The sequence below is a fragment of the Serinus canaria genome, chromosome 5 (assembly GCF_022539315.1).
Source record: "Serinus canaria isolate serCan28SL12 chromosome 5, serCan2020, whole genome shotgun sequence".
Classification (NCBI taxonomy): Eukaryota; Metazoa; Chordata; class Aves; order Passeriformes; family Fringillidae; genus Serinus; species Serinus canaria.
Genome location: NC_066319.1, coordinates 15870325 through 15896207, shown reverse-complemented (window position 1 = coordinate 15896207; position 25883 = coordinate 15870325). Strand labels below are relative to the sequence as shown.

The following is a 25883-nucleotide window of genomic DNA, read 5'->3' as shown; positions in this document are numbered from 1 at the left end:
TGCCCTGAACTTCAAAAGAAAACAGCTTTTTGGCGAGACCCATGGAGAAGTGAGGCCCTCTCACGTGCTTCATAGTCCAGAGGGCATAGCCAGGCAGGCTGGCAGAGTGGCACTCCTGGGGCCAGCTGAAACCTGTCCCTCATTCACTCAAACTGGGCTGAAACGCGTCTCAACTAAGGCATTTCTGTTTGGATTTTTTCCCTTAATTTTCTCTTCCACAGGCTCTTTGTTCCATTCTGAATAATGTATCTCCCATTGAGCAGGTTCATCCTCAGAGAGCTGTGGTCCTCAGGGTGTGCCTGAGGTGGGGAAGTGCAGGTTGGTCTGGGTCCGGCTGCTGGTGGGAGACCAACTTCCCAGCTCGCATGTGTGTGCCTTCCTGAAAGACATTTCTGTAAACAGGCTTGAAAATGCCGGGGGAAACAGCTTTTGTGTCTGCTTTGGACCTGGCTGAGCCAGGTGTGAGTGGGGTGAAGGAGGCATCAGCCCCAGCATCAGTCCTGCGTACCACAAATCAGACCTGCCCAGCTCCAGCTGCCATCACAGGCCCTTTGGGTGAGTGGTGGCCACCCCATGGCATGTCCCTTCCTGCCTGAATCTCAGCTGGTGCTGCCAGTGGAGCAGGAGCTGATCCCACGTGGGGGGCGCCTGGACTGGCGTTATCACCGGAGAAGGAATGTGGCATCTGCCTTATCGCTTCCTTGGGGATGCAGGAGGCTGTTCTGTTGACAGAGGCATTATTGTGCAGCAGTTGAGATGTCTGGGAGAAGCCAGGGCAGGTTTTTCTTCTCCGCAGGGTTGGCAGGAGGCCAGGCAGGGCAGAGCAGGGCAGGACATAGGTGCTGCCATCCGCCGCTGTTTCCGTGGCTCCTGGTCAGGCAGGAGCAGCTCAACTGCCTAAGGAAACTCATCCCCAGGGTACAGATCTTGCCAAAACTTGAGATGGTGGTGTTGGATATCTTGCAGCACTGCAAGACCCTTTACAAACCCTTCAGACACCTTGCAGAATTGCAGGACCACTTCCAGACCCTTCCAGAGGGGGGGTGCAAAGCTGTTTTTGCAGGGAATGGTGCTTTGCAGTGGGCTTCAGCCCACAGGCAGGTGGGAAGAGGATATGTACCACATCTTCCTTCTAGAGACTTGCAGGCTCTCCTGCACCCCTCTCCCAGTGCCTGTGTCCCACCTTGTCCTTGCCCATCAGTCAGTCCCACTGCGGAGCTGTGCTGGTGGAGTTGAGGATGCCGCTTGGAGGTGGCGGGAGCGCTCCTCTGCAGAAGGCTCCTGCTTGCTGGGGCGACCACAGACACCTCAGAGGATTGTTACCAGGTTTCACAGGACTGCCTGGTGGCATTAAAGATGGGTTTTCCCTCTGGCTTGGCAGGCTGACAGCACAGTGGAGCGTGGAAGATGAGGAGGAGGCGGCGAGAGAGCGGCGGCGGCGGGAGCGGGAGAAGCAGCTGCGGTCCCAGGCAGAGGAGAGCCTGAATGGCACCGTCCCCTGCCCCGAGAGCGCCGCGCTGGCACAGCAGAACCAGTAAGAAATGCCTGTGGATAAATCCTTCAGCAACACACGTTTTCCCTGCAGCAAACCCCTCCTGCAGCCACTGAGTGTGTGTCCCTGGTGTTTGGGGAAGATGGGGAAGTTCCCTGACAGGTTTGGGCTGGGGGATTTGCAGGCACTAGCAAATAGTGTGCTTTCTTTTTAGGGCAGAAAACTCCACAGGTCCTGCTTGGATTGTTTTCTTGGCTGGAGGCTGGGGGTTTTACTGCTCTGAGAGTTTACACTGGGACAGCTTGGGGCAGGCTGGGCTCTGGTAGGGAGTCCCCATTGACAGTGATTTCAGTGCTTGGGTAAATTTCAACTTGGGAGTCATCCTACACCAAAAGTAATGGAGTTTCCTGATACATGGAAAGACAGATGTGCCTGAGGAGGTGCACACAATCCCAGGCAGATCACAGTGCAAGCAGTCACCTATCCTGGCTAAGCTTCCCATTCCTTCCTTGGAGGATGCTGCCCTGGCACTGGGAAGCATGAAGCAGCACCTGAGCTGGTGCAGTTCAGAGTTCCAAGGGTTAAAATTGACTTTGTGCTTTAATGGGGCAAGTCCTAGATGGAAATAGCTCAGGAGGCATCTATGGAGATGCTGAGCTCTTTGCTGTCAAAGAGGAAACACCTGGAGCAGGGATAGGATGACATGCCCAGCATCCCAGGACACATCCTACTGCAGCCTCCCCACGTCCATGGTTCAGCAGTCCAGATGCTGTGCAGCACTGGGGCTAGCACAAAAACTAGTCTGCACTCTGAATTGCCAAATTCTTGTCTCAAAGTCCTCAGTCTTATCACTATTCATGTGTTATTTCTAAATCTATTGAACACAATGGAAAAGTGGTGGCAGGATTTGGAGTTATAGTCACAGAGAAGTAACATCTTCATTTTACTGAGAAAAAAGCAAAAGTTATTTATGAAAACCTATTTTTTTTCCATTAAAAGATCTTTTTTTTCCCCAAGATGCTTCCAAAATTATTCAGGACTTTTTTTTTTTTTTTTTTTTTTTTTTTTTTTTTAATATAAAGGCATTGCAAAACACCTTCACAATCTTTAGTGGAAATACACACGGTGATATTCTGCAGACAAAGCTGCTGCAGTCTGCTCTAAAAGCAAACAGAAGGTCTGGAAAGTAAGAATAGTCATTAGCTTTTCCAAACCCCCCACTCACGTGGGGGCTAGGAAATGATTTGAAAAGGTGTTTAAAACAGCAGATGAGATCTCTGGTCTCTGCTTTGCTGGTTGGTGCTGTGAGCAGGCTCAGGCCCAGAGCAGTGTGCAGTAACCCAGCCTGCAGGCTCCAGTGCTGCTGACCCCACAGCACCACTGGCATTGCCCAAATTCAATTGAGTGCTTAAGAGGACAATGACAAGAACAATGACAATGTCACTGTCACTGACATTGAGTGCTTAAGAGGACAATGACAAGAACAACTCCTAAAATGAAGGGTTTTGCTCCCTGCTCCATGATGCCGAAGCTTACTGGGCCAGGCTCAACCACAAGGATATTTCTTCTTCTCTGGCCATTCCCTGGTTTTGTTTACAGCTGCTGACAGCCACCTGGGCTTGCTCATGCGGCGAGGGTCAGCCCTGGCTATTAATCTTCTGAAAAGCTTCATTCTCTCTTGTGTAAATCCTGCCCCCTCCTTCCTGTGGCTCTTCCCACGCTGGGACTCGTCCTACCCATGTCACTCCCCTTAGTTCAAACCCACCCTTGCATTTCCTTGCTCCAAAGGGACAGAGTGAACCTCCTGCTCTCCCTTAGGCCCACTAGAGAAAGTCAGGAACAGCCAGGAGAACAGAGGGTTTGCAGGAAAAAGGCAGGAGTGTTCTTGGAAGCCAGAGGGATGGACATCAGCTAAAAGTGGTGATGATGGGGCTGTGCTGGCTCTGTGCTTCTCCTGGGGCTGGGTTTGCAGAGGGACACAGGGAAGCAGCCAGTTTTCTGACAGCATTCAGCCAGTCTCCCTTGCTCCCTGGGAGCTTTCCTGTTAGCCTGAGCACACATTTGTGGCCAGGGCCACAGATGCTGGAATGATTTTGCCATGGCTATCTTCAACAGTACAGCTCACCCGGAGAAGAAGGAGTGGAATAACTGAAAGGAGAAGGACTGTGTCAGGCTGTGGCTCTTCCAGACCAGGTTTAGGCCTTTTTGCACGCATCTCATGCTAATTTTCCTTCTTGCTGTGTTTCAGCTATGAATTTAAGCCATCTGGGCCTTCGGAGCTGGAGGAAGATGAGGGGTTCAGTGACTGGTCCCAGAAGCTCGAGCAGCGCAGGCAGAGGTGGGTCGGACACAGATGAACCAAGGGGAGGGGTACCCCTGTCCCCAGCAAAAGGACTGTCCTGAGGAGGGGTGACCAACCCCAGGTCAAGTCTAGCATGTGTAAGAATGAGGCCAGAGCGTGGAGCATCAGCAGGACAGAGCAGCACTGGGACAGATGCTCTCTGCCTGCCCTTTGGCCTGGCAGGGGGAATGGCCCAGGAACAGCCCCAGGCTTTGGGGATGTTTGGATTGAGCTTTGTGCTCCAAGCAGTGGCAGCCTGCCAGGACTCTTGGGTTTGGAGGAGTGACAACAGCAGATTTAAGCCACCTGAGCTGCTGCAGGGGCTGAAATGGTCTCTAACATAATCCAGGCCAGCCTAAAAAGCTGTTCTAAGTTATTGCTGCTTCCTGGCTCATGTCAGCATAACAGTGGGTGTTACGGCCCTAGCCCACCTTGTACCTGACTCCTCTTTGAGCAGGGAAAAACAGGCAGCAAAGAGCCCTGGGAGCCCTCCCATCACTCCTCCCTTACAGAGCTAGACCAAACTCCTGCCTTAACCACTTTCCTCGGATACTGCCTACCTGCACATGAACTCTGTGACTCAGCTCTCTTGGCAGCTTGATTTTGTAGGGAATTTTTGACATAGCCTCTTCTTTAGCCTGGAGAATTCTTTGCACAGAGAGGTGGTGGATGCCCCTTCCCTGGAAACATTCAAGGTCAGGTTGGATAGGGCTCTGAGAAACCTGATCTGATTCAAAAGGTTCCTGCTTATTTCAGATGGATTGGACTAGATGACCTTTAAAGGTCCTTTCCAACCCAAACTATTCTGTGACTGAAAAAATGCTTAAGATTAATATTTACTGCTGAATAAATAAAAATGAGCTCAAAGTTTTGTTACTTTCTCCAGACCTTGTGGTTGAACCACGTTGCAAGCTGTACCTTTGCAGCCCTGACCCCACAAGCACTTCTCAAGCACCTCCAAGGCCTAGCACAATGTAATTATAACATCTGTGGGAGCAATTAGAAATCATCTGCTTTTTGGTTTGCTGCCTCTTTTTCCAGCCCTCCTTGCAAAGAGCTTTTCTGGAAAGAAAGGCTACTGCTTTTCTCTCCTTGGCTTTCAAAAGGGAACTAGTTGGAATTGACATTATGCTCCCCAGGGATTTCTCGCTGTGTTTTTATGTGTTTATCCTGTAGCTGAGCAGGGGAGGTGGTGTTCATGGCAGGTGAAGCCCATCAGTGAGAGGTGGTACTTTAAAAGCGTGAGCTGTAGGTGGAGGCTGGTTGGGAGAAGCAGCTGAAGGAGCTCAGGCTGGTTGGGAGAAGCAGCTGAAGGAGCTCAGGTTCTGTGGGCTGGCTGGGGGTGAGCCTTTAGTAAAGGCTGGGCTTGCTCTCACAGCAGGGGTTGTGCCTGTAAGGTTCTTGCAGCAGCTTTCTGCCTGGGGAGCTGCTTCACCCAAGGGGCAGCCTGGAGTGTGCCGAGAGCCCAGGTTGGTTGTGTGTCTGCCTGTGCTGGGACAAGCAGTGCTGTGCTCAGGCTTTCCCAGCTCCCTTTGCTCCCATTTAACTGGAGATGGGGCAAATCCTGGGTTTTAAGTGGTGGCTGTGAAAGAGTGGATGGAGACAGCTGCTCTCTGTTGGATGGAGCTAAACCAGGTCCTGTATCCCCCGAGGGCCTTGGTGCTAAGGCACATTTTCTTTTTGGTCCTGGCTCTCCTCTTTGAGGTAGGAGATCCACGCTATTAGCTGTGTGCAAGGAGGTGAAGCTGTGCCAGCCTAGCTGCCTCCCATACAACATTGCTGTGGTGTGAAAGGCATCCTATAGGCTGCACTGTGTTTGCTGGCCTTAATTTTTCATTTGAGCTGGAGACATTGCTGCCATCCTGGTGGAGAGCTGCAAGCTTCCTGGGCCTTCAGAGCCTGTTTGCTCTTGGTGAGAGGATGATGAGAAGCAAGTCAAGTGAGCCAGCACATGCATCATCTTTTTCCCCATGAGGTCAATGTGGAAGGCTGGATGGGTGCTGACCTGTGAGCTGCCTTCCCAGCAGCAGGGAGGCGGGTGGAAAGGTCTTGTTGGAACTTGTTTTTGTGTTTTGGTGCTGCCTGGTGAGGGAGGGGCAGTGAGTCAGCCTTGCCCTTTGGCAGCTGCCTGCTAGCCAGCTCTCTAGCCCTGCTCTCTCTAGCCAGGCAATTTTCTAAGAACTGGGTGGGAGGAGAAAGCTCTTTTGGCTGGGGAGAGTAAGATGGCAATAACAGCTTGGTGCATGGCTGTGAGCCAGTGAGAGTTCTGGGGCTCTGTACTCCCAGTGTCCTGTGCCCAAAGGCATGGGCTGCTCTGCCCTTGCAAAGCTGATTGCATAAACATACTCCTGGGTCTCCTCTTGCAGCCTTGGAGACCTGCAGCAATTCTCTTGTAGCAAACCCATTGTGGCTTTTAAACCCCTGAGCCAGAGGGTGACCCCATCTGCTTTGGAACTCCTTTGTTTTGCTGGGCTATGAGATGAGTGCTGTGAGAAGAGGTGGAATTTTTTTCCAGTGGGCAAAACTGAGGCTTGGGACCAAGTGTCAGTACAGCATTGCTTGTGAAGTACCGTGCCTTGCCCATGGAATGATTCCAGGGAGTGGCTCTGCAGCCTTGCCCTGGAGTTCAGCTTCAGAAGCAAGTTCATGTGTTGTTGGTTGGGCTCTCCTGCAACAAGACTCTGCTAATGTGGAAGATGAGTTTAGGCAGAGAAGGGCTGTGTTTGGTGCCCTCTCGTATTTGTGGGGTTCCCCAGATGAGGAGAGGAATGATGCATCTGACTCCATGTTCTCAGAAGGCTAATTTATTTTTTATGATACTGTATTATATTAAAGAGTACTATTACTGAACAGTAGAGAAAGGATACTTACAGAAAGCTAAAAAGATAGTAATGAAAATCTGTGGCTCTTTCCAGAGCCCTGACACAGCTTGGCCGTGATTGGCCATTAAGTCAAAACAATTCACATGAAACCAGTGAAACAACCACCTGTTGGTAAACAATGTCCAAACACCTTCCAAAGCAGCAAAACATAGGAGAAGCAAATCAGATAATTATTGTTTTCCTTTTCCTCTGAGGCTTCTCATCTTCCCAGGAGAGAAATCCTGGGCAAGGGGATTTTTCCAGAAAATATGATGGTGACAGCACCCCACTTGGAATTAGTGCTTGGAACCATGGGAGCAGCATCAGATTTGTGTTTGACTGCAGGATGTGCACCTGCAATTTCAGCTGTAGCCAGGCAGGAAATTGAGCCAGCACCACATCATGGTAGCAGTGTCCTCTCTGCCAGGGGTTTGAGAGAGAGCTCTTCTCTGCTTTCCTATGGGCTTTGGCCATCATGATGCTGGTAATGGGCAGATTCCTTCAGCCCTGCCACAGCTCTTAGATGAGCTGAGTCTTGGACACTTTAGTGGGGGGAGTGAGATGTGACTGCTGTTGCATCTGGGTGCTTGGAACTGGCTGTGAGCCCTGGTGTGGAATACCCAGCATGCTGTAGGCTTGGGGAAGTGATAAAATTGGATTTCTAGAGGTGTGAGGTACCTCATGGTGTCTGTAGACTCATAATTTGCTTTTCTTCTTTGATCTCTCCCCATCTGTAGGTCTCCAAGGCAGTCTTACGAAGAAGAGGACAGTGGTGTGAGAGAAGCTGAAGTCAAACTGGAGCAGATCCAGCTGGATCAGGAAAGCCCAGAGGAGAATATGGTTATCAGAGAGGAAGAGAGGCTGTGCCCGCAGGAAGAAGAGGTTCAAGAGCTGGAGGAAGAGAAACAAGCTGAGCAAGAGGTGGGATCAGGAGGAGCTGACCTCCTTTCCAGAGGGTGATGGGAGAGCTGGTGCTGGGGGCTGGTCTCCCGTGTCCTGGCTCACCATTGCTGCTGGAAGCTGAGCCCATGCAGATGTTAGATGTGGTTTCATGGCATAACCTGAGGCTGGTGCCACTTTTGCCTGTGTGCTGTGCCTTGCTGTGGTCACTGCAGGCAGCCTCTGCCCTTTTGTGAGGGGGGGTGTGCTTGCTCTCAGAGTTTGTGGTGGCTTTGCCATGTCCCTGTTGTGCTGAGGAGGAAAGTGTTATTTCTCCTGTGGCTTTGTGGGCAGTGAGTAGCTTTACAGGAGAACTCAAATCTAAATTATACTGCTTGTTTTCCTCTCCCCAGCCTTTATCACACCTTTGGAGTACTTTGTCTTGATAGATCTCTTAGCCTTGCATTGCTCCCAGCTGAGGTTTTTTTGCTCTGATAACTCTTGGTTAAGGGGAGGGGGAGAGAGTGACAAAGCTGGAATTCAAGTGGTGTGCAAGTCAGGGGTTTGAGCTTCAAATATCATTTGTCATAAATGGACTTTGGCTGTTTGGGGCTAGTAAGACGTTTGCATTTGAACTGTGTGTTACCCTCTACAGCTCTTTTTTCTAAAGGCAGCTTCTCTTCCCTTTTGGCCTCTAAAAGAGGAATTAATATTTCCTATCTCAGTAGTGGTAACAGATCTTTATAACTGATGCAAGGACCCCTTTTCAAACCATTTGGGAATCTCGAGCCTTCAAAATTCCTGATTTCTGCCCTCCCTTCCAAATGACATATGAGCTTCTTCCTGAATGCTTCCAAATTAGATAATGTTAACTCAAAGCTTCTGTGCTTTTGTGTTTATTTAGTGTAAAGCAGGAAGCCTGGGAGACGGGAAAAATCACTGTTGTTGCATAATAAGCAGTTTGACCAGCTCACTTCCTGGCTTGTTCTTTTTCTGCACTCAGGAAAAGAAGAGAAGGAGAAATGATGGAGGGAAAGAAGAGACCCCAGAGAAACGCCAGAAGGCCCCAAGCCTTGCCAGCCTGGAAGAGGAGGAGCTGTGCTCTGACCACACTGCAGTGTGCTCCACCAAGGCTGGTGTTCCTGGGGCCCCTCTGGATGCGTGGCACCTGTCACAACAGAGCACCCAGCCAGTGATAAGGATTATCCAGGGTTTGCAGCAGTGTGGGCTGTGAATCCTGTTACCTGTCCTGCTGCAAGCTGAGCCAAACCACCTGAGCAGTTTGCCTCATCTTTCATGGCTGTCAGCCTCCTCTCCTCCTGCTTTGCCTGCGTGAGCTGTTGGAGGCTGTTGCAGTCACTCTAAAAGTCTAAAGCTCACTGAGGGCTCCAGGGGATATTGTGATACTCAGATACCTTTAACAAAATTCACAAGAACTTAATCTTAATGAAATTTCCCTTCCAAAGGGAAAAAGCCCCAATAACTGAAACAGTGGCAATTCTCTCTTAATTAGAACAGAATGTATGAGTTAAGTTGTTTAAACAAATGGGGATTTCTGATCTCTGAAGCATTGTCTCCTACCCAGTCACATCTGTTTGCATTGGTGTTTTTGTGAAACTCCCATGATTAACACCACCTGAATTGCATCTTATGATTTGTGTTGCATTTACTACAGATCCTCAGTTCTGTGTGTGTGCTTTTGAATACAATAGATACAGATAAGTGTTTCTGTACTGAATGGGTTTTTTCTGCCTTTGTAAGCCCCAACCTTTTTGATTGCAGCAGTGAGGGAGATGGTGAGGAGTCTGTGCAGCCTGTTAATCTGCTACTAGAGCTAGATTTGCTTTTTTTTAAAATTTAGTTTTGTGCTATTTGTGGCTTACTTAATATTTCCTGAGTAGGAATGATTGTATGAGTACTCTTTCCAATCACTAAATAGATGGCAAGAGGAAGGTTTCATCATCTGCAGCCATCAGATTCTTGCTCTTAGCAGAGAATCCATTTTATAGTCAAATTAAAAGAGGGGAGACAGAGTAGGTGTGGATGCAGGCTGGGTGCTAATGCCAGGTTTGAAAAGTGGTGGGGACAGCCAAAGCATATTCCTGAAGTGGGACTGGTGGGAAAATGTGGAAATTGCTTTCAGCAACTTTTGTGTGCTGATCCTTCTGTCATTACAACCCCAAAACACACATAGCTTCTCGACCTCAGCTTGACTGGTGCTGCTTGGATTAGCCCAGGGAAAGGTTTAGAAATGCAGTCTCTGTTTTGTAGTGCTGATGTCAGAGCTCACCCCCACACTCAGCTGGATGTAAAACTGTTCAGGAAAAATACGTCCTTGGAATCTTTCCAGAGCGAGGGTGATCTTTACACCCCAGCTAGCAGGGCTCTGTGAACACTGAGAACTGAGCACACTGGCCACCAAGAAGGTGTTTTGGCACAGGAAGCTCAGCAGAAGCCCTGCTTGTAGTGGAAAGGCAAAAGCACCTGCAGTCAGGGGAGTGTGCCCCTGCCAGATGTGGCTGGTGGGGGCTGGGTGCACACCTGGGGCAGGCTGATGCTGGTGGGGTGTCAGGGCTTCAGAGGGCCAGTGTGGCCTCTGGGCTGAAATAGGGGGAATGGAGGCAAGGGGGAAGTCTTGTACCAGTCCTGTTTTGTCACAGGCTGCTTGTGAGCCCTGAACTTTGAGGCTGGCTGAATGAGCAGCTGTGGTTTCTTCTGGCCCTCACAAAGTGCTTGGGACCAGAGAAATGCACAATTCTCACTGCAGAGAAATGCCAGGGATAGCGGGAGATGGTCTCCAAATAGCACAGTGAAAGTTTGTTCCTACCTGTCATACTGAGTTACATTGCTGCTTACAGCTTTTTCTGGCCTCTCTGTGTTTAACCTGGTGCTTGTTCATAACCTTTCAGAAGTGCCTCTGTGTGGTTTGCACCTGCACACCATCTCCCTGGCAGGGTGGGCAAGGCTTTTTCCTATTGAGATGTAGTTGTGTTTGGGAAGCTGAGGCAAAGATCTACCAGGTTCCCCTTTCAGGTTGGTGCTGTGCCCTGTCAGGTACCAGCCCACCCATCAGTGAGCAAGGTGAAGCCTCTGAAGTCGTGGCTCAGAGGCAAGCAGCAGCTCCTGCAGAGGAGTGAGCTGGCAGCAGGCAGACAGCCTGCCCTGCAGACAGAGCTGGCTGATGGGCTTCTGTGTTGTGCTGCTGTGGGGGGACCCTGCAGAGTGGCTCTCCCCAGGTCATCTCTGTTAGCCAGGGTTGCACTGTTTGGTTGTTCTCTAATGGGCCTCGTGCTCCTGGGCACAGATGGTAAATGTGTCCTCTATGTGACACTGTCTTGTCTTTAGCTGAAATTTAGCACTGGCATCCTGAAAGCATCTTAAAGGATCATTTAGTGTTGTTTTTTATCTGCTAACTTGGTAGGTGATGTTTCCTGTGGCACAGGCAGCAGTTTTACAGGGGGAGAAGGCTCCTTTTTACTTGGTTGCTGCTCCTTGACTCTGTGGGAGCCTGTGTTAAGAAAGCCCCCCCTTTGGCTTCAAGGTGATTTTTCTCTCTGTATGCTTGTTTTCTGGGGCATGAAAGAGTCACAAGGTTTAGCAACATTTCAGCTTTCCTTTCCTGCAGTGGTTGTGAAGGGTTTGCTTGCCTTCCTGTCTTGGCCAAAGAGTTATTGCGCAGGAGCCTCTGGTGCAAAACTCTTTCTCCCTATGGCTTGACATGAAGAGCTGCCTCACTGGTGGCTCCATGTGCTGATCTGCCCTGTCTGTGTGCTTCTCTGGTGTGGATAAGCTGACCTAACCCATGCCTGTGCTGCTCCCATGCTTGGCTTCTCTTCTGCAGATGTGGTCTCTAGTCTTCCCCCTTGTGTTTCTGTACTTGGAATTTCCCTTTTTGTGTCTGGCTCAGAAACCAAAGGTCTGAGAGAGGCCTTCTCCTTCACCAGAGGGAGTGGAAAAAATGGTCTTGGTTGGTGTTTCAGCCGTTAGTCAATTTACACATGGTTGCTGTGCCCCTGAAATTGGTTGGGATTCTCTTCCCCTGCTTGGAAAGAAGGAAGAAGGGGAATGCTCACTGTCTCTCTGATCTGTAGGGCAACATGGGGGCTGAGTGAGTCATGTCTAACCAAAATATGGGTGAGAGATGAGGGCCAAGAAACGGTCAGCAAAGGTGACCTGCATCCATCTGAGGCCCCTGGACAAAAGCCATGTCTTTGTCTTCTTTGTCCCCTTTAGATCACGGACAGAACTGAGTCGCTGAACCGCTCGATACAGAAAAGGTAATTCTGGGTTGGCCTCAGGGAAAGCAGCTCGCTTGCTGCAAAGGGAGATGGTCAGCAGGTCCTGCTGTGGGATAGGGCAGGAGTGACAGGCTGCCTGTGGCTCACAAAGTCCTCCCTTCTGCCTGAGACCCTGGGGGAACACCTTAATCCTCCTTTCTGTTCTGCAGCAACAGCATAAAGAAGAGTCAGCCTCCTCTGCCTGTGTCGAAGATTGATGACAGGCTGGAGCAGTACACACAGGCTATTGAGGTGGGTTGCTGTGCTGTCTCTGCCCCCACCCTCCCAGGAGCCCTCTTTGCTGGTGTTGCTCCCTCACCATGCCTCTCAGCCTTCCCACCTCTGAGATGACAACTAAATTGTGGGTGTTCCCTTGGGTGGGAGCACTCCTTGCTCCTGTCTCTATGTCCCTCCGCAGCATAAAGTGGGTTTCTTTGGCAAGCTGTCCCGTGCTTTTTTCATGGTCTCTGCTTAAAGAGTGGGAGTATCTGACAGGAACTTGTAGGACTCTACAAGTCTCCTTTTACACCCCCTTATCTCCAAGGACCTTCCAGGGTTAAAAACAAGAGGCACACTCTGATGGCAAACTGTCTCTGTTTATTTTCCAGACCTCCTCAAAGGCTCCAAAACCTGTCCGGCAGCCCTCTCTTGACCTTCCCACCACGAGCATGATGGTGGCCAGCACAAAAAGCCTCTGGGAGACTGGGGAGGTCACAGCCCAATCTGCTGTGAAGCCCTCAGCCTGTAAGGTACGGCCCTTGGAGGACTTGCCTTGCTTGTGCCAGGGGCAGGGACTGGTCCCTGGGCACGAGGTGCATTGTTTATCCTGTTGGTACATCTTGTATGTGGGCCTTCCAGACTCCAAAGGCATAGATGTTAGAGGTCTTCCACCGTGTTGTAAGGCTTTGCACCTTGGAGATGCAATTTTTCTGACAGGGTCCCCAGTTGTTCCTTGGTGGTACGTGCAGGAAAACCTCTGTGTTGCTGGTTGAAGCTCTGATTTGAAATGGGAATAAAATCAGCTAGTGGGGAAGAATGCATGTGTTTCCTACAGGGGCTAGGGCTGAGCTCCAGTTGTCAAGCATGACCTTGCATCTAGTACCAAGGTGATAAATCTTGTAAACTTGGAAAATGCAAGAGAGCATTACGTATTGCTCTCAGTGATTTCACTTTCTGGCTGCTGTGGGCGAGGCTGGTTCTGTAATATGGTGGTTGCAAGTCTGTTTATGAGGGCAGAATTCCTTTTGGTTGAGAAGCCTTGATGTTTACATGTCCTAAATAGTTAACAAACTTAAGAAAATAAACATCTTGGAGCTAATTCAGACTCTTGTGGAAGAGTGATAGGAAAACATAGGGTGCACTGGGAACAGGGAGACATTTTCACAGTCATGGGTTTTAGTAGCAGCTGTTTTAGGTCAGATGTGATATTATAAATAAAAAAAGGAGGTCAGATGTGTGGGTTGGAAATGGATGTGAACAGAGACACGTTCAGCAGCATTAGCAGGGAAGGGTAATGGAAGCATCATTTTCTCAGGATATCGTGGCTGGAGACATCGTGAGTAAAAGAAGCCTTTGGGAACAGAAGGGGAATCCCAAACCTGAGAGCAGTGTCAAGGTGAGTTGGTGTCTGTGAGTGTTGAGAGCACTTGATCTGCTGAAAAAGAACAGAGCTGGTGGCTGGGTTGGCAGTATTGAGAAGATGATGTAAGAACAAGGGCTACGTGGATCTGTCAATGCAATGGCATGCTTAAGAGCTCTTCCAAACAGTGAATTGCTATTGGTTCAGCTCTAGTAAAAATGGGGGCAAAAATACTTTTATATCCACTAATTCTGAAAGGTCCCTTGAGTACATGTTATTCTCAGCCCGTGAGCTGGGAGTCCCAGCCTTCTAGGCTCAAATGGAGCTGCAAATTTGAGCAGTTCTGCCCTTGTTATGCTTTTTGGCACTGAGAGTAAACAAAATGTGCAAAACTAAGTGGAACTGAACCTAAGACAGTATCACTTGCAGATGGATCTGGGGTTTTGTGGGAATGTTTTGGAAATGTCTTCTAAAATGCAGCAAGCAGCTACTGCTCAAACTGTCTAGGCTGGGAGAGGAAGATCAAAGTGCCTTGTCAGTTCCTGTGTTGAAGCTGCCAGTACCTGGTAAATCCCACAGTCTTCTGTCATGGATAAAACAACCCTGGCTTGGGGGTCTGGGCTCTTAGATGAGCCCTCTCTCACAATGCCTGCATTGCATCTACTTTCCTGTTGCATATCCTGTTCTTGTGCTGCCTCATGCTTAAAGTAGGTGGTGCTGGATCTGTGCAGAGAGTTTGTGTGAAGGGGGCAAGAAGGCAGTACAGAATGGGCTGTCTCCGAGCCCTCTGGGATTAAAGGCAACTGTATCATCTGCTCCTCTGGCTTCAGTTACCTGATTTTTGACTGCCTATTTAACAGAGAAAAATGCTGACTTTGGCTCTTCCTTTCTCTCCTGTTCAGTCCATTCCTTCTGGCAAAAAGTACAAATTCGTTGCAACAGGCCATGGCCAGTACAAGAAGGTGTTGATAGACGATGCTGCAGAGCAATAGTATGTCTGGAGAACTCATTAACCAGGTAGGTGGGATATGGCTCTGCTCTGTGTAACAACCTCCTGGGCTGTTCTGGCAGCATGCTGGGGCTGTGTCTGCCAGCAGCACTTTGGGTGAGTTGGAAGGTGCTCTCTGGGAACAGCTGGAGCCTGGCTTCTGGGCCTGACTGTCTGGGCTGGAACAGAGTGGGTACACAGCAGGGCTTTGTTTTGGTCTCTGCCTTTCTGGTGCTGCTGGATACCTCTGTTAGTTTAATCTGCAGGGCGAGTCCCTTAGCTGCTGCTGTTTGGGTGAAGATGTGTTTGCCTTTGCTAGTTCAAAGGGATGGTCTCTATCTGCTGTCTTTGCTTATGCTCTCTTAAGTTGCAAGGAGCAGAGAGAGAGAGAGCTGGAGATCATTCTGGCTGAGCATGGGGGCTGATGTACTTCTGAAATTCAAATGTTTCTGGGGTTTAATTCCCAGATTTACTGAATTAATCAGGTAGAAAACTTTTAATGACCTCAGTAACCTCTTGGAGCCAGTCTGTAATAAGGTTGTAGCAGGAGGGATGTGAACATCTGCTGTACTGGGTAGAACAACAGAGCAGAAAGGACCAAGGGCAAGGCAGAGCTGGGTTGCTGTCTCTGTGCTCTCCTGAAATGGCCTTTGGATCTCATGTTCCTATTGCGTTTAGGCTCTTAGATATCCTGGTGTTATCTTGAGTGGATGATAGTAGAGGGTTGTGGCAATAAGGAGGAATGTGTAGAGGGGAGGTGATAACTGCTTGGATCCAACTGGGCATCATCTGGCACCATGAGTGGAGAGGAAGTTGAGGGTGAAAACAAGCTCATTCTCTTTTTTTTTTTTCCTACTATAAAAAAAAAAAAAAGCTTTATTTCATTGCCAAGGTTAAAATAGCTCTGCCTGCTACAAAACACCTTTTGTTTCTGAATTCTTCTGGGACTTGTGTTCCTTCTTTCCCCTCCCTCCCACCCTCAAGGAGCTGGCTTCTGAGTGTTTTGTTTGTTTTGGCTTGTTTTTTTCCTTTTGTAGTGCCCATTTAGAAGAGATGCCCTTTTGAATGCTGTTTGAGATGGGCAGCAGTACAAGCCCAAGACTGCCTGAAGCTGTGTTTTTAGTCCACGGAACTTCCATCCTCAACTTGCTTCTCTGCCTGTGACTTTGAGAAACCTCTTATAAGGTCTCCCCTCTGATCAGTCTCCTCTTTCTCCTGAAGTCTGTTTCATTGCACCAGGTGGAACCTACTGAGCTTCAGTTCTCTGCAGCAAACAGGTTTTGCTAGGTTGTCAGCAGGTTTTGTTTGCCCTACCTGGGTTTCTCTGAGCAGCTCAGATGAAAGTGCCTTTGGCTCTGGTCTTTGTCCAGCAGCCTTTCTTCAAAGGCAAGGCACTGTCACAGGATGTCCTCTAGGATCCACCCAGCCCTCCACACAGCCATGGCATGACACTGTTGCTCTCTGGGTTTGTTCACATGGAAGTATTGGGTTTTTTCTACTGTGAATAGCAAAATGGCTGTGATAGCTGAAGGAGCTTGGCTTGTTTCTGTCCTTAGGTTCTTAGCTGTCTTGTATGCTCTGAGCAACCTGGGGAGCTGCTCTCCAGCTCCTCTGCACCCCTTGAACTATGTTCATCCTTTTTCCCTACTGCTGGATCACTGTCATGACCTTCTTGCTCCCAAACCCTTCTGGCTCACCCTGTCACTTGCTTTACACCACCTTTGCAGCTTTCTAGTTGCTTAAACACAGGTGTGGTGTTTTTTGGTTTTGTTTTCTTTTTTTTTTTCCTCTCTTCTCTCCTTCCCTCCCTTCCTGGGCTGCAGGACCTCACTGCAGGCTATGGAAGAAGGGTTTTTCTGTAGGTGTCAATTTGGGCATTTAGCACTGCCTGATGCCATTTGGCATTGAAAAATAGGCAAATTCTGTGCCCAGTAGCATTCCCCTTCTCTTCTTCAGCACAGCAGCTCAGGCTAGAACACACCACAATGACTTCCAGTGAGCAGCCATTGTTGCCTACAGGGATATGTCCTCCTGTCTGTGGTCCTCTCATGTCAGGGTCTGTCTCTGCAGGATTTGCCATATTTTCTGTGTGCCTCTGCCCTTTATGGGGTAAAAGAGCTAAACCATGCACCCAGACCTGCCTTCCTTCTCTCTCCTTCCTTCTGCTTGTGAGAATTGCTCTCCCCAGTGGTATTTCCCCATCCTTCATCCATGTGCAGTGGGGCTGGGGTGTGAATGCTGCCAGACTGGAAGCCTAGCAGATGCAAAACCTTAGCCTTAGGTGAGGTTGCTGGATTGCTCTGGGTGGTTGCCCTTGGTGCAGGAAAAAGCTGTTTTAAAGCACAAGTGCTTCTCAAACCACCTTCCCTTGAGTCTCCCAAATGTAATTGATGTTGGCTGCTCTGCTTCATGCCACTACTGTGGCCCTTGTGCATCCAGAGCTTTGTGCAGAGGCTGTGCTGCAGTAAGGTGCCATTTATCACTCTCTGGTAAGGTTGCCTTTATCTGCTTTACACGTTTTATGCTGCACTATTTAAATTTTTATGGCTGTGCTGCTGCATGGATGTTTGTCTGTAGCCTTCTTCTCTGTAGCCTTCTCTTGCAGTGATGTTAAGTTATCCTGCAGAGGCTTACCTAGAATTCACTTGTGATTGTTGCACATTTCCAACCTCTTGTTACCTTTCTCTTTGAAAACTGGGGGTTTGAAGAAATCCCCACCTTAGATAATTGGGTTATTCTTCCTACTTGCTTTTTGCCCTTTCAGTAGGGAAGGGGTTACACAATAGAGATAAGTTTTCAGTTTACCAGTCTTAAGTGAAGGTTTGCTAAATGAACTGGTCTTACAGCATCACTGCAAAATAGGAAGACTTCAAAAAAGCAAAGGGGACTCTTTGTTTCTAAGTCTGTTTGTAGTTTGGCCTGAGGAACTGTTGGTCAGTTCTCCATATCCTCTGCACATGTAAAAGGAAACTCTGTACACAGCTCTTTATATTCTACTTGGGCTAAACATAGCAATCCTATATTAGCTGTGTAGGAACACCCCAGCACATGACCAAAGTCCCTTGTGAAACAGAAATAACCAATCTCCCAATGCTCACAAGCCTGCAGCCAGTGGAGTTGCAGAGGGCAATACTGGAAAGCCCAGTTGTCTCTGAGTGGGCAGAGTTGGGGATTTCCTTTAAATGCCCCTTTTTCAGGACATCAGGGACAAGCAGGTGTGCAACTGTCATGATGTTCACCCTGAAAATGAGACTACCTGTGGTTAGCAGAACCCCTCAGAAACCAGCACCTTGTTACATACAGAGTTGGGTACCCACATGTTAAAGCAGGGTCTTGTTGGTTATTGTGGAAACATTAACCATCAGCTTTTGTGGAGAAAACATGGTAAAATACATAACAGAACTTGATTATTGAAACAAAACTATTCTTGTGTGCATTGTTATTTAGTAGACTGGCCAAGGAGGCTGTCAGACGGTGCCCATTTTGATAGGCAGATGAATTGCTTGGTGAGAGCAGGATATCTTTTGTCTCTTGTCTGTGCCTTGGGTGAAAGGATGAGTTTCCATTTTGTTCTCAGCAAATGGGTGTGGGGTACACTTTCAGTGGAGGAGTTGGAGGCTATATGTATCCTCTTTGAGTTTGGTTTCTAAGACACTTCCTAGAGACATGGAGCAACCCAGATGCCTTCATTTAGATGCAACTGCTGTTGTTCCTAGGATCAATCTCTTAGATAAATGCAACAAAAAAAAAATCAGATTCCATTATCCTACTCTAAACTGGTCTTTTTTCTATAGGCAGCTTGTCCTCTTTGCCATGTGCCTTCACTCTTACTGCCTCCAGTGATTGCTGTTGACTCTTCTTAAAACAAACAAGAAAAATGTTTGTTTTCTGTGACCTGTGGATGTGGTAGTTACGCATTTGAGCTTTTAAATGTACGGAGAGTAACCCTTAAACCTGCAGCATGGGGTGCTGGCTTGGAGGAGTTTTATTTAATCCCTTTTTTCCTTACGCTTGGCTCCACTGGGCTTGGTCAGAGGTTGGTGCACCTCCAGAGGCGTGCAGCAGCCTGGCTTCAGTGGACAGACCACCCTGATGCCGTTCTGTTAAAGCTCTTGGTGTGCTCCTCAGCCCCTTTGGGCCGGAAGTGGCGCACCTCAAACATGGTGCTGATCTTTGTCATGGGCTTGGCAGCCAGTTCCTTCAGCTTCCGGGCGTCAAAACGTGGCTTGTGCAGAAGGATGGGTAGGCGGCGGGGAAGAAAGAGGTTTTCTTCCTTCTGCGGCTTCTTCTCTTCTGCCTGCTGCTTCTTCTCCTTGCTGAGTGCCACCTGGTATAAAATGGCATCCCACATTCTCATGGCTTTCGATTTAACCAGCACGCAGTCTTGCTTGATGACTGCTTGAGCAGTGTCCTCTTTATTCCCTTCCTCCTGTCCCAGCTTTTCTGGCTTGGACTCTGGGAAGTTGGTTGCTTCTGGCTGCACCATCAAGTGTTTCTTGAGGCGATGCCAGCCACTGGCACTGCTTCCAGGAGGCCTTGGTGCTTCTCCTGGTGATGCTCCTGGTGCTTCTCCTGCTGGCTCAGCCTTGGGAGGACAGCTGGTGTTGGGTAAGCTGGGAGTCATCTGGGGTTCAGCGACGTGTTCTGCCTTGGTGTCTGTGGAGGTGGACCCGGTACCATCAGCTTGTGCTGGAGCTGCTGTTGCTGGGCGTGCTTGCCTCCAGGGAGCACTGGATGTTGATGGCTCTGGGATATCTCTGACTTGCTCTGGTAATTCAGGAGCTGTCTTGCATTCGGTGTCGCTTCCATGGGTTGTAGGCTTATTGGTGTGGGCATCAGAGGTGCTGGGCTTCTCAGTAGGAACAGGCTTGGGAGCTTGATCAGGAGGCTCTGTCTCTGCAGCAGGAACGAGGGGAGGTTTTGGCAAAGGGGGAGCGGCCTTGCTGTCCTTAAGTGAGGTGGGTGTCTGCTCTGGAGGTGGCTCAGAGCTGCTTGTTTGAGGTGCTGGGGAAGTAGGCCTTTTGTCTTCATGGCTGACAGTTCCTTGGGTCGGGTTTGGTGTGGGAGTCTTAGCCCTGGGTGGCTTGACGCTGTGGAAATAAGTGTTCACCTTGGTGACATAGGTAACCTCCGGTGCCCTTTCTTGGCTGGGTGTACCGGAAGGAGGAGGCTGGGGGAAAACAGATTCTGAAGGGTCAGATGGAGAGGGAAGGTGGGAGCCCATGCCTTCAGGCTGCTGTGGAGTCTCGGGAGCTTCTGGCTTCTGTAGCAGGGGCATGGCCGAGGAGGCCGTGAGCTTGACGTGCTCGGCGATGCGCCGCTGCTCGGTGACCTTCAGCGCGAAAGGCTTCCCCTTTCGGAACGGGGAGAGGGCGCGGTGGCTGACGGGCCTGATGGAGAGCTGGGGGGGCAGGGGGGTGGAGGGGGCTGCTGTGGCTTCAGGGGTCTCTGCTGCTGGGGCAGCACTCTCTGCACACTCCTGGTCGGGGCTGGCTTCGTTCACAGGCGAAAGGCTGGAGCGGAAGGACTTGCCCTGCTCCGAGGTGAGGATGGCGTTCTTCCTCGCTGCCTTCTTCAGCAGCCGCTGCAGCCGCAGGTTGTCCTTCCCCGGCTTCGGTAGGGTGGGAGGGGGAGAGAGGGGGTGGTGATTGGAAACAGGCTGGGTGGAGGATGATACTGTTATCAGCATTGTCATTTCCTGCAAGAAAAGACCAAGTTTAGAGTTGGTGTGGGCTTAGCCCTGGGCTGGATTCTGAAATATTTATATATGAGTCCTCCTCTTCCTCTCTCTAAAAGGTATGAGTGTGGAGTTGGTATTGTGGGGGATGAGCATCAGTCTTTGTTTTGTTACTCTCCTGAGGTAACCTCAGCCAGTCTTGAGGGTGGGTGTGGCAGGGCAAGAGATGTCCTGGGGGGAAGCTGTATTGCCAAACCTAGAGCCCTTCTGCTCCTGGCATTGGCACAGTGAGAGCTCCTGGGGACCCCAGATGTTCGTGTCTTGGCAAGTCCTAATGGGATTTGGAAGGAAATGTCAAGGGAAACAAAGTGGGTTTGAAATTTTGAAGCTTTGAAACAGCTCCAGAGGCAAAAAGCAGGAATGTTTCATGGCTTTCCAAATTTTGGTTATTAATTCTCTGATACAATGTTACATACAACAGAACAGCCATAAACTACATGTGTCTTTTGAATCAAAGTCAGGGCTGGCCTTGATTCATTTCAGCTGGCATGAAGACACCCCTGTGAAATACAGGGCTTCTCAGAAGCTCTGTTTATCAGTGAGGAAGTGCTTTGTCACAGCACTGACTCTGGCTGGTCTTCTCTTGCTGCATGAAGCCCAGGGACAACATTTTCCTCCAAGATAAAACCAAGTTTTCTCTTTCCCTTGGGAGGCTTTGCCCCCGTCTTGCCTTTATCACTCATTTTTGAATGAAGCAGAAATGGCCTGTGCTCCGTGTCAGGTCTGATCTCCAGTGGCAATTGCAGCCCTTTGGCCAGTGCTGGGCTGCTCCTGCAGGGATGCATGGCTGCTTCTCCTGCTCTTTGTTGCTAACTCATCACTGCCTCCTTTTTGGTGGGTTCTGGTTGGTGGAGCTCAGTGACCGCTGGTCAGGTGAGCACAGTGGAGCTAAGGGTTTGTGTTGGGGATACAAGGATAAAACTCCTCTCAGTTCTCTCTTTTCTCTTCCTGAGCAAGCTGGGGAGCACCAAACAGCCTCTGACCTGCAGTGACTCTTTGGCAGCCCCAGGAAGGAAATCTGACTCTATCCTGGCTCTTGCTCAGCACAGAGTTGCTGAGTTTTGCTATGAAATGAGGCATAAATCACTGAGCCCCTTAATCCCTGGTGCTGGATGCAACTGAGCATCCTGAAACAAGGAAGAGGAGGGCAGGGTGATGTCAGGCTTGCCCGGGGGGCTGTTTATTTTGTGTGCTGTATTCTGCTCCTGGTGGTTGCCAGCCTGCTCTGGTTAGTGTGGGTGTGTAATGTGATACCTACTGTGCGGGGAAAACTATCCTGAATAGAACTCTGGGAAGTGTGGAACAGCTATTTGTGCCCAGTGCTGGCTTTGGGCTTGCAGTGCTGCTGTCAGCACTGGGCTGGGAAGGTGATCCATACCCAGCAAGCAGGTGGTGTGTCTGCCAAAACTGGTTGGGCATGGAGGGGGAGAAGGATGATTTTTCGTTTGTTTTTTTTTAAGCTTTTTTTTCTAAAGGCAGCAGCAAATAAAAGCACTGAGGAGGTGGCATGTTGAGCTCAAAAGCTTCAAGGTCAAGCCCTCAGTGTGGTGGATGAGCTGCCCTCCAGAGCAGAGGCTGTGGTGGGCAGGGTACAGGCAGTGTCCATCCTGTGCATTCAGTACCAGAGAGACATGGATCTGTTGGAGCAACTCCTGAGGAGGACCACAAAAATGAACAGAGGGTTGGAACACTTCTATGAGTATGAGGACAGGCTTGAGAGAGTTAGGTTGCTCATCCTAGAGAAGAGAAGCCTTTGGGGAGACTTTATTGTGACCTTTAAGTATGTAAAGGTGGCTCATAAGAGAGATGGGGCAGAGGCATTTTAGTAGGGCTTGTTGAAATAGGACAAAGGGTAAAGCTTTTAAACAAAGAGGGTAAATTCACACTAGATATAAGGAAGAAGTTTGTGATTTTATTTCTTTTTTTTTTATGATGAAACACTGGAACAGGTTTCTCAGAGAGGTGGTGCATGCCCTATCCCTGGAAACATTCCAGGTCAGGCTGGATGGGGGTCTGGGCAGCCTAATTTAGTTGCAGATGTCCCTGTTCATTGCATGGGTGTTGGATTAGATGACCTTTAAAGGTCCCTTTCAACTAAAGGTCCCATTCAGGCTATTCTATCATTCCATGATTTACTTTAGCTGTAGGCATGAGAGACCTGCTGTTTTCTGTGAGGGGGCTTGGAGGGGATTTGTGTCAGCTGGGGGTGACAACTGTTGGACATTCCCAGTGTCTTATCAGCTTCATTCCTTAGGCACAAGGCTGTCATTAGGATTTGCTTTGTTCCAGGAGCTACTCTTGGGGGCAAGTCTGCACTGTTCCAAAAAAAGGCTGAGAGCCCATTCCTTTGTCATGTACCTGCTTTCCTCCCCAGCCTCGTGGGTGTTTTAGATTCTTCTGGGTCAGAAAGCCAGAATGTCTCAGTTGGAGGGACATGTAGGTACTTCTGTGTGACACTGCTCTGGCTCTGTTTGTGTAGGAACTAGTAATTGCTTGTGGGGTTTTTTGTGCCTTTTTAAAGTCTGCTGAAGGGTGAGCAATACCTGCACTTCATGGTAGGATTTATGGTGGAAGGACTTAATCTGCTCCTGTTTAATGTGGTCCCATGGACAGGCTGTACTACAAGATGAGCTATGGTCCAGCAGCACTGGTAAACCAGATTTATAAGGTTGACCTGCTTCAGGCTTGTGTAGGGAATACTAAAGAGGCAGGGCAGTGAACTTCCCAGCTACTGATCAGCTCTCAGAGTGTTTTCCTTGTCCTATGGACTGCTGCACTCTAGAAAAATGCAGCTCCCCACATGAGTCAGAGAAGGATCTTGCCTGGGATTTGCTGCAAGCTGCCAGATGCTACTGAGGAGGGCACGGGGGCTCTCAGAGTTTAGTATGCACACACCAGGAAAATCCCTCTGCTCCCAAAGTTAGATGCTGCTGTATAAGCTCAAGATTTGTTGTCTCTTACAAATAATCTGTGCTTTTAAAATCACTCTTGCTGCTATCTCAGCATCCCATCTGACTTGAAACCTGCTGTGCTGTGGGTCTTGGGGTCCTTATGGGTGGTGGCTTCCATGGCATGTGACTGTACTGGAATCTGTGTGCTTGACTAATGGAGCAGTGAGATGCTGAGAGACAGCAAAAGGAAGTCAGCTGTTAATTTATTTGTCTTCCCTGTCATGCCTGGCTTTGTTTTGAGTCTCCTTCAGAGCTTTGTGTGCTCAGGAGAAATTCTCAACAAGGAAGATTTGTCTTCCCCCTTGCCACCTAATGAAGCAAAAATAAAGGGGCGGACAAACTTGCTTTATTGCCAGTGGAAAGGCTGGAGCTGAAAGCCTGGGGACAATAGGGGAAGCACTGCCTGAGAAACTTGTGTGGGTTTGTGACAAGGAAGGAAGTGAATCTAGAAGTCAGGAGGCTTTCAAAGGGTTAAGTTTCTCTGCTGCTGGTTGAGCCCCCATGGGTGGATGGGCGCTCATCCACTCTTGGACCCCAACTGTTCTCCTGACTTGGCTCCATTTGCAGTCAGCCCCCAATCAGGAATAGTGGGGAGAGTGTCAGCATGCAGGAGTCATTTATCAAGTGATGGAAAAGTCATTTGTGTGCTGGAGCCCCTTGGCTGCACCAGCTGTCGTGCGTGGAGCAGATGGAGAGCTGCAGGAACCCAGCCCTGCTGCAGATGGTCCCCAGCAGAGCTGCAGCTCTCAGGGCTGTGGGGGCACTCTCTGCTTCAGTGGCTTTCTTGGGCTTGGGAGGAAGCCTGAAAATCTCCCTTTTGGTAGGAGACAACGTGGCAGGAGTGCAGCCATGGCCTCTGTGGGGTGTGCAGCCCTCAGCATCTCCTCTGCCATGGGCATGGGCATTCCCAGCATGGTTCACTTGTGCCAAAGCCTTACGGATGGGCTGATTCAGGGGGCTTTGTGAAAATGGGTGGGAGAAACCCACCAGACAGAGTTTGTGTAGCTCAGGGTGTTGCTCATGAGAGGCCAAATGCTATCTGTAACATTGTTTTCTTGTCTTGCAGCTGAGCTTGATCCCGACTCATTGCGACCCTCCATGCCACTGTTTCCTCTGCTCCACAGAAGATAATTGAAGGATGTTTCTCTTCTCTTGACTGCTGTCAGTCTGCTTTGGGTACAGCCTGACTCCTCTTGGGGTTTGAGCAGTACCCCGCACTGCCTCCAGACGGATGAAAGGAACTAGATCAGCTGACAAAACTCATCCCTGTTTTAACTTTCTATGTGACTCTGGCTTTTTTTTTATTTTCTCTTTTTTCTTTAATCTGTCTCTGCTATGGAGATGAGAGGCTCTGTTTCCTCACCTTAAGTGTTGGAATAGAGGGATCTGCTGCCCTGCTGAGCAGGCAAGGCTTTTGTTATGTGATTAGGAATTTCTCTTTTGTGACCCTGGGTGGGTGGTGTCAGAGAAGGGAACTCAACAGAAATCTGGTGAAGAATTGATGTTTGAAAGGAGGGCGGTGGGCAGGTCCTGAGTGTAAAAAGACTGCAAGGAGAGTGTGATGAGAGTGCAAGGACCACTTGTCACTCTGCTGGTGCCAGCTGTGGGTAAAGCCTTGCCCTGTTTATGATGCAGCCTCTGTCCCTCTACATTGTCTGCTTGGAGGGACTTCCATCTCTGGTCTGTGTACATCAAATTGCGTTCAGTTTAGTCTTGGTTTTTTTTTTTTAGTTCCCAGATCATTCTTTAATCACAGTTATGTACCCTTGCCAAAATGTTCCTGCCACTTTTCTGTCTTGGGGCAATGGCAGCTTTGTTTCAAATAGCTGCTGCCTTCCTCTCCTAAGATGGATTGGAGATCTCCTTTCCCAGGTGAGGAGCACTGGCCCTGGTGTTATCTCCCTTCTCTGGGAAAGTGATTTGCTTATTCTCTGACCTGTGGGCTGCGGTTCCAGTGACTGAAACACTTCTAAAAGTCAGATGTGGTGGCACCATGATATCCTTGTGAGCTGTGTTCCTGGAGCTGAGCAGGATATCTGGGAAATGGCTGCTGCTGGAAGCTGTCTTGGTGAAATGGCATCCTAGTGAATTGTTTGGGGAGACCAAGGCTTGCTGTGAACTTGAGGAAACTGAGTCCCTCAAGAGTGGCATTTCTGGCCTTGGGCCTGAGGTCTTCAATTCAGCTTCTAGGGTTGTTTCTGAACTCTCCCGTATCTTCATGGTGTTAACATGTCCCTCATCCCCTCTTCGGTCTCATTCCTACTGTCTTCCCATGTCAACGTAATTTTGCAACTTGTTTCTACCCTCCTGGAGCAGGGAGGGCATCTTGTTTTTCCTCCTGCATCAGTGTGCTTTCTGCTTAAAATTTTCTGCCCCCTGGATTTTCTTTTTGGTTTTTTTTGTAAGCATTTAATAAAATTTGAAGATGATGTTGTAATGATGGCAGCTCTGAGAATTTTGTTCATGTAGGAGTCTGCAGCAAAGCTGTTTTCCTTGAAACTCTGCTTGAATGTGAGATGGAGGAGAAGAAGCATCAGTCTGAGTGACAAGAAGAAAAGGAGCTTGACGTGTGCAGGAAAGGGTTTTTCTGTGTGCCTGTCCCATTTACATCCATGTTATTTTGCTGTACTTTTCATTGGGAGTAATTGTCATTCCCCTCTAAGAGGGGAAGGAGTAATGCCTGGGTGAGCAATGGAGCAGCCTGCAGAGACTTCCTGGGGAGTGTGATCAGCTAGAAGAAGCACAGAACTCCCTAGGTAACAGACCTGAGCAACATCA

The 25883-nt window shown here is 49.2% G+C and overlaps 1 protein-coding gene across 2 annotated transcripts in view; it reads left to right on the top strand.

The window, feature by feature from the left end:
- LSP1 (lymphocyte specific protein 1) overlaps window positions 1-25542 on the top strand; it is a 48068-nt gene extending 22526 nt beyond the window's left edge. For both annotated transcript variants that reach the window (XM_009102189.4, XM_018907836.3), the window contains exons 2-11: window positions 1382-1534; window positions 3741-3830; window positions 7432-7615; window positions 8577-8705; window positions 11807-11850; window positions 12021-12102; window positions 12459-12599; window positions 13385-13465; window positions 14332-14446; window positions 24172-25542. In XM_009102189.4, the coding sequence (XP_009100437.1) occupies window positions 1382-1534; window positions 3741-3830; window positions 7432-7615; window positions 8577-8705; window positions 11807-11850; window positions 12021-12102; window positions 12459-12599; window positions 13385-13465; window positions 14332-14421 (994 nt within the window). In that variant the 3' untranslated portion in view covers window positions 14422-14446; window positions 24172-25542. The remainder of the gene's footprint in view (window positions 1-1381; window positions 1535-3740; window positions 3831-7431; window positions 7616-8576; window positions 8706-11806; window positions 11851-12020; window positions 12103-12458; window positions 12600-13384; window positions 13466-14331; window positions 14447-24171) is intronic.
- The last annotated feature ends 341 nt before the right edge of the window (window positions 25543-25883 follow it).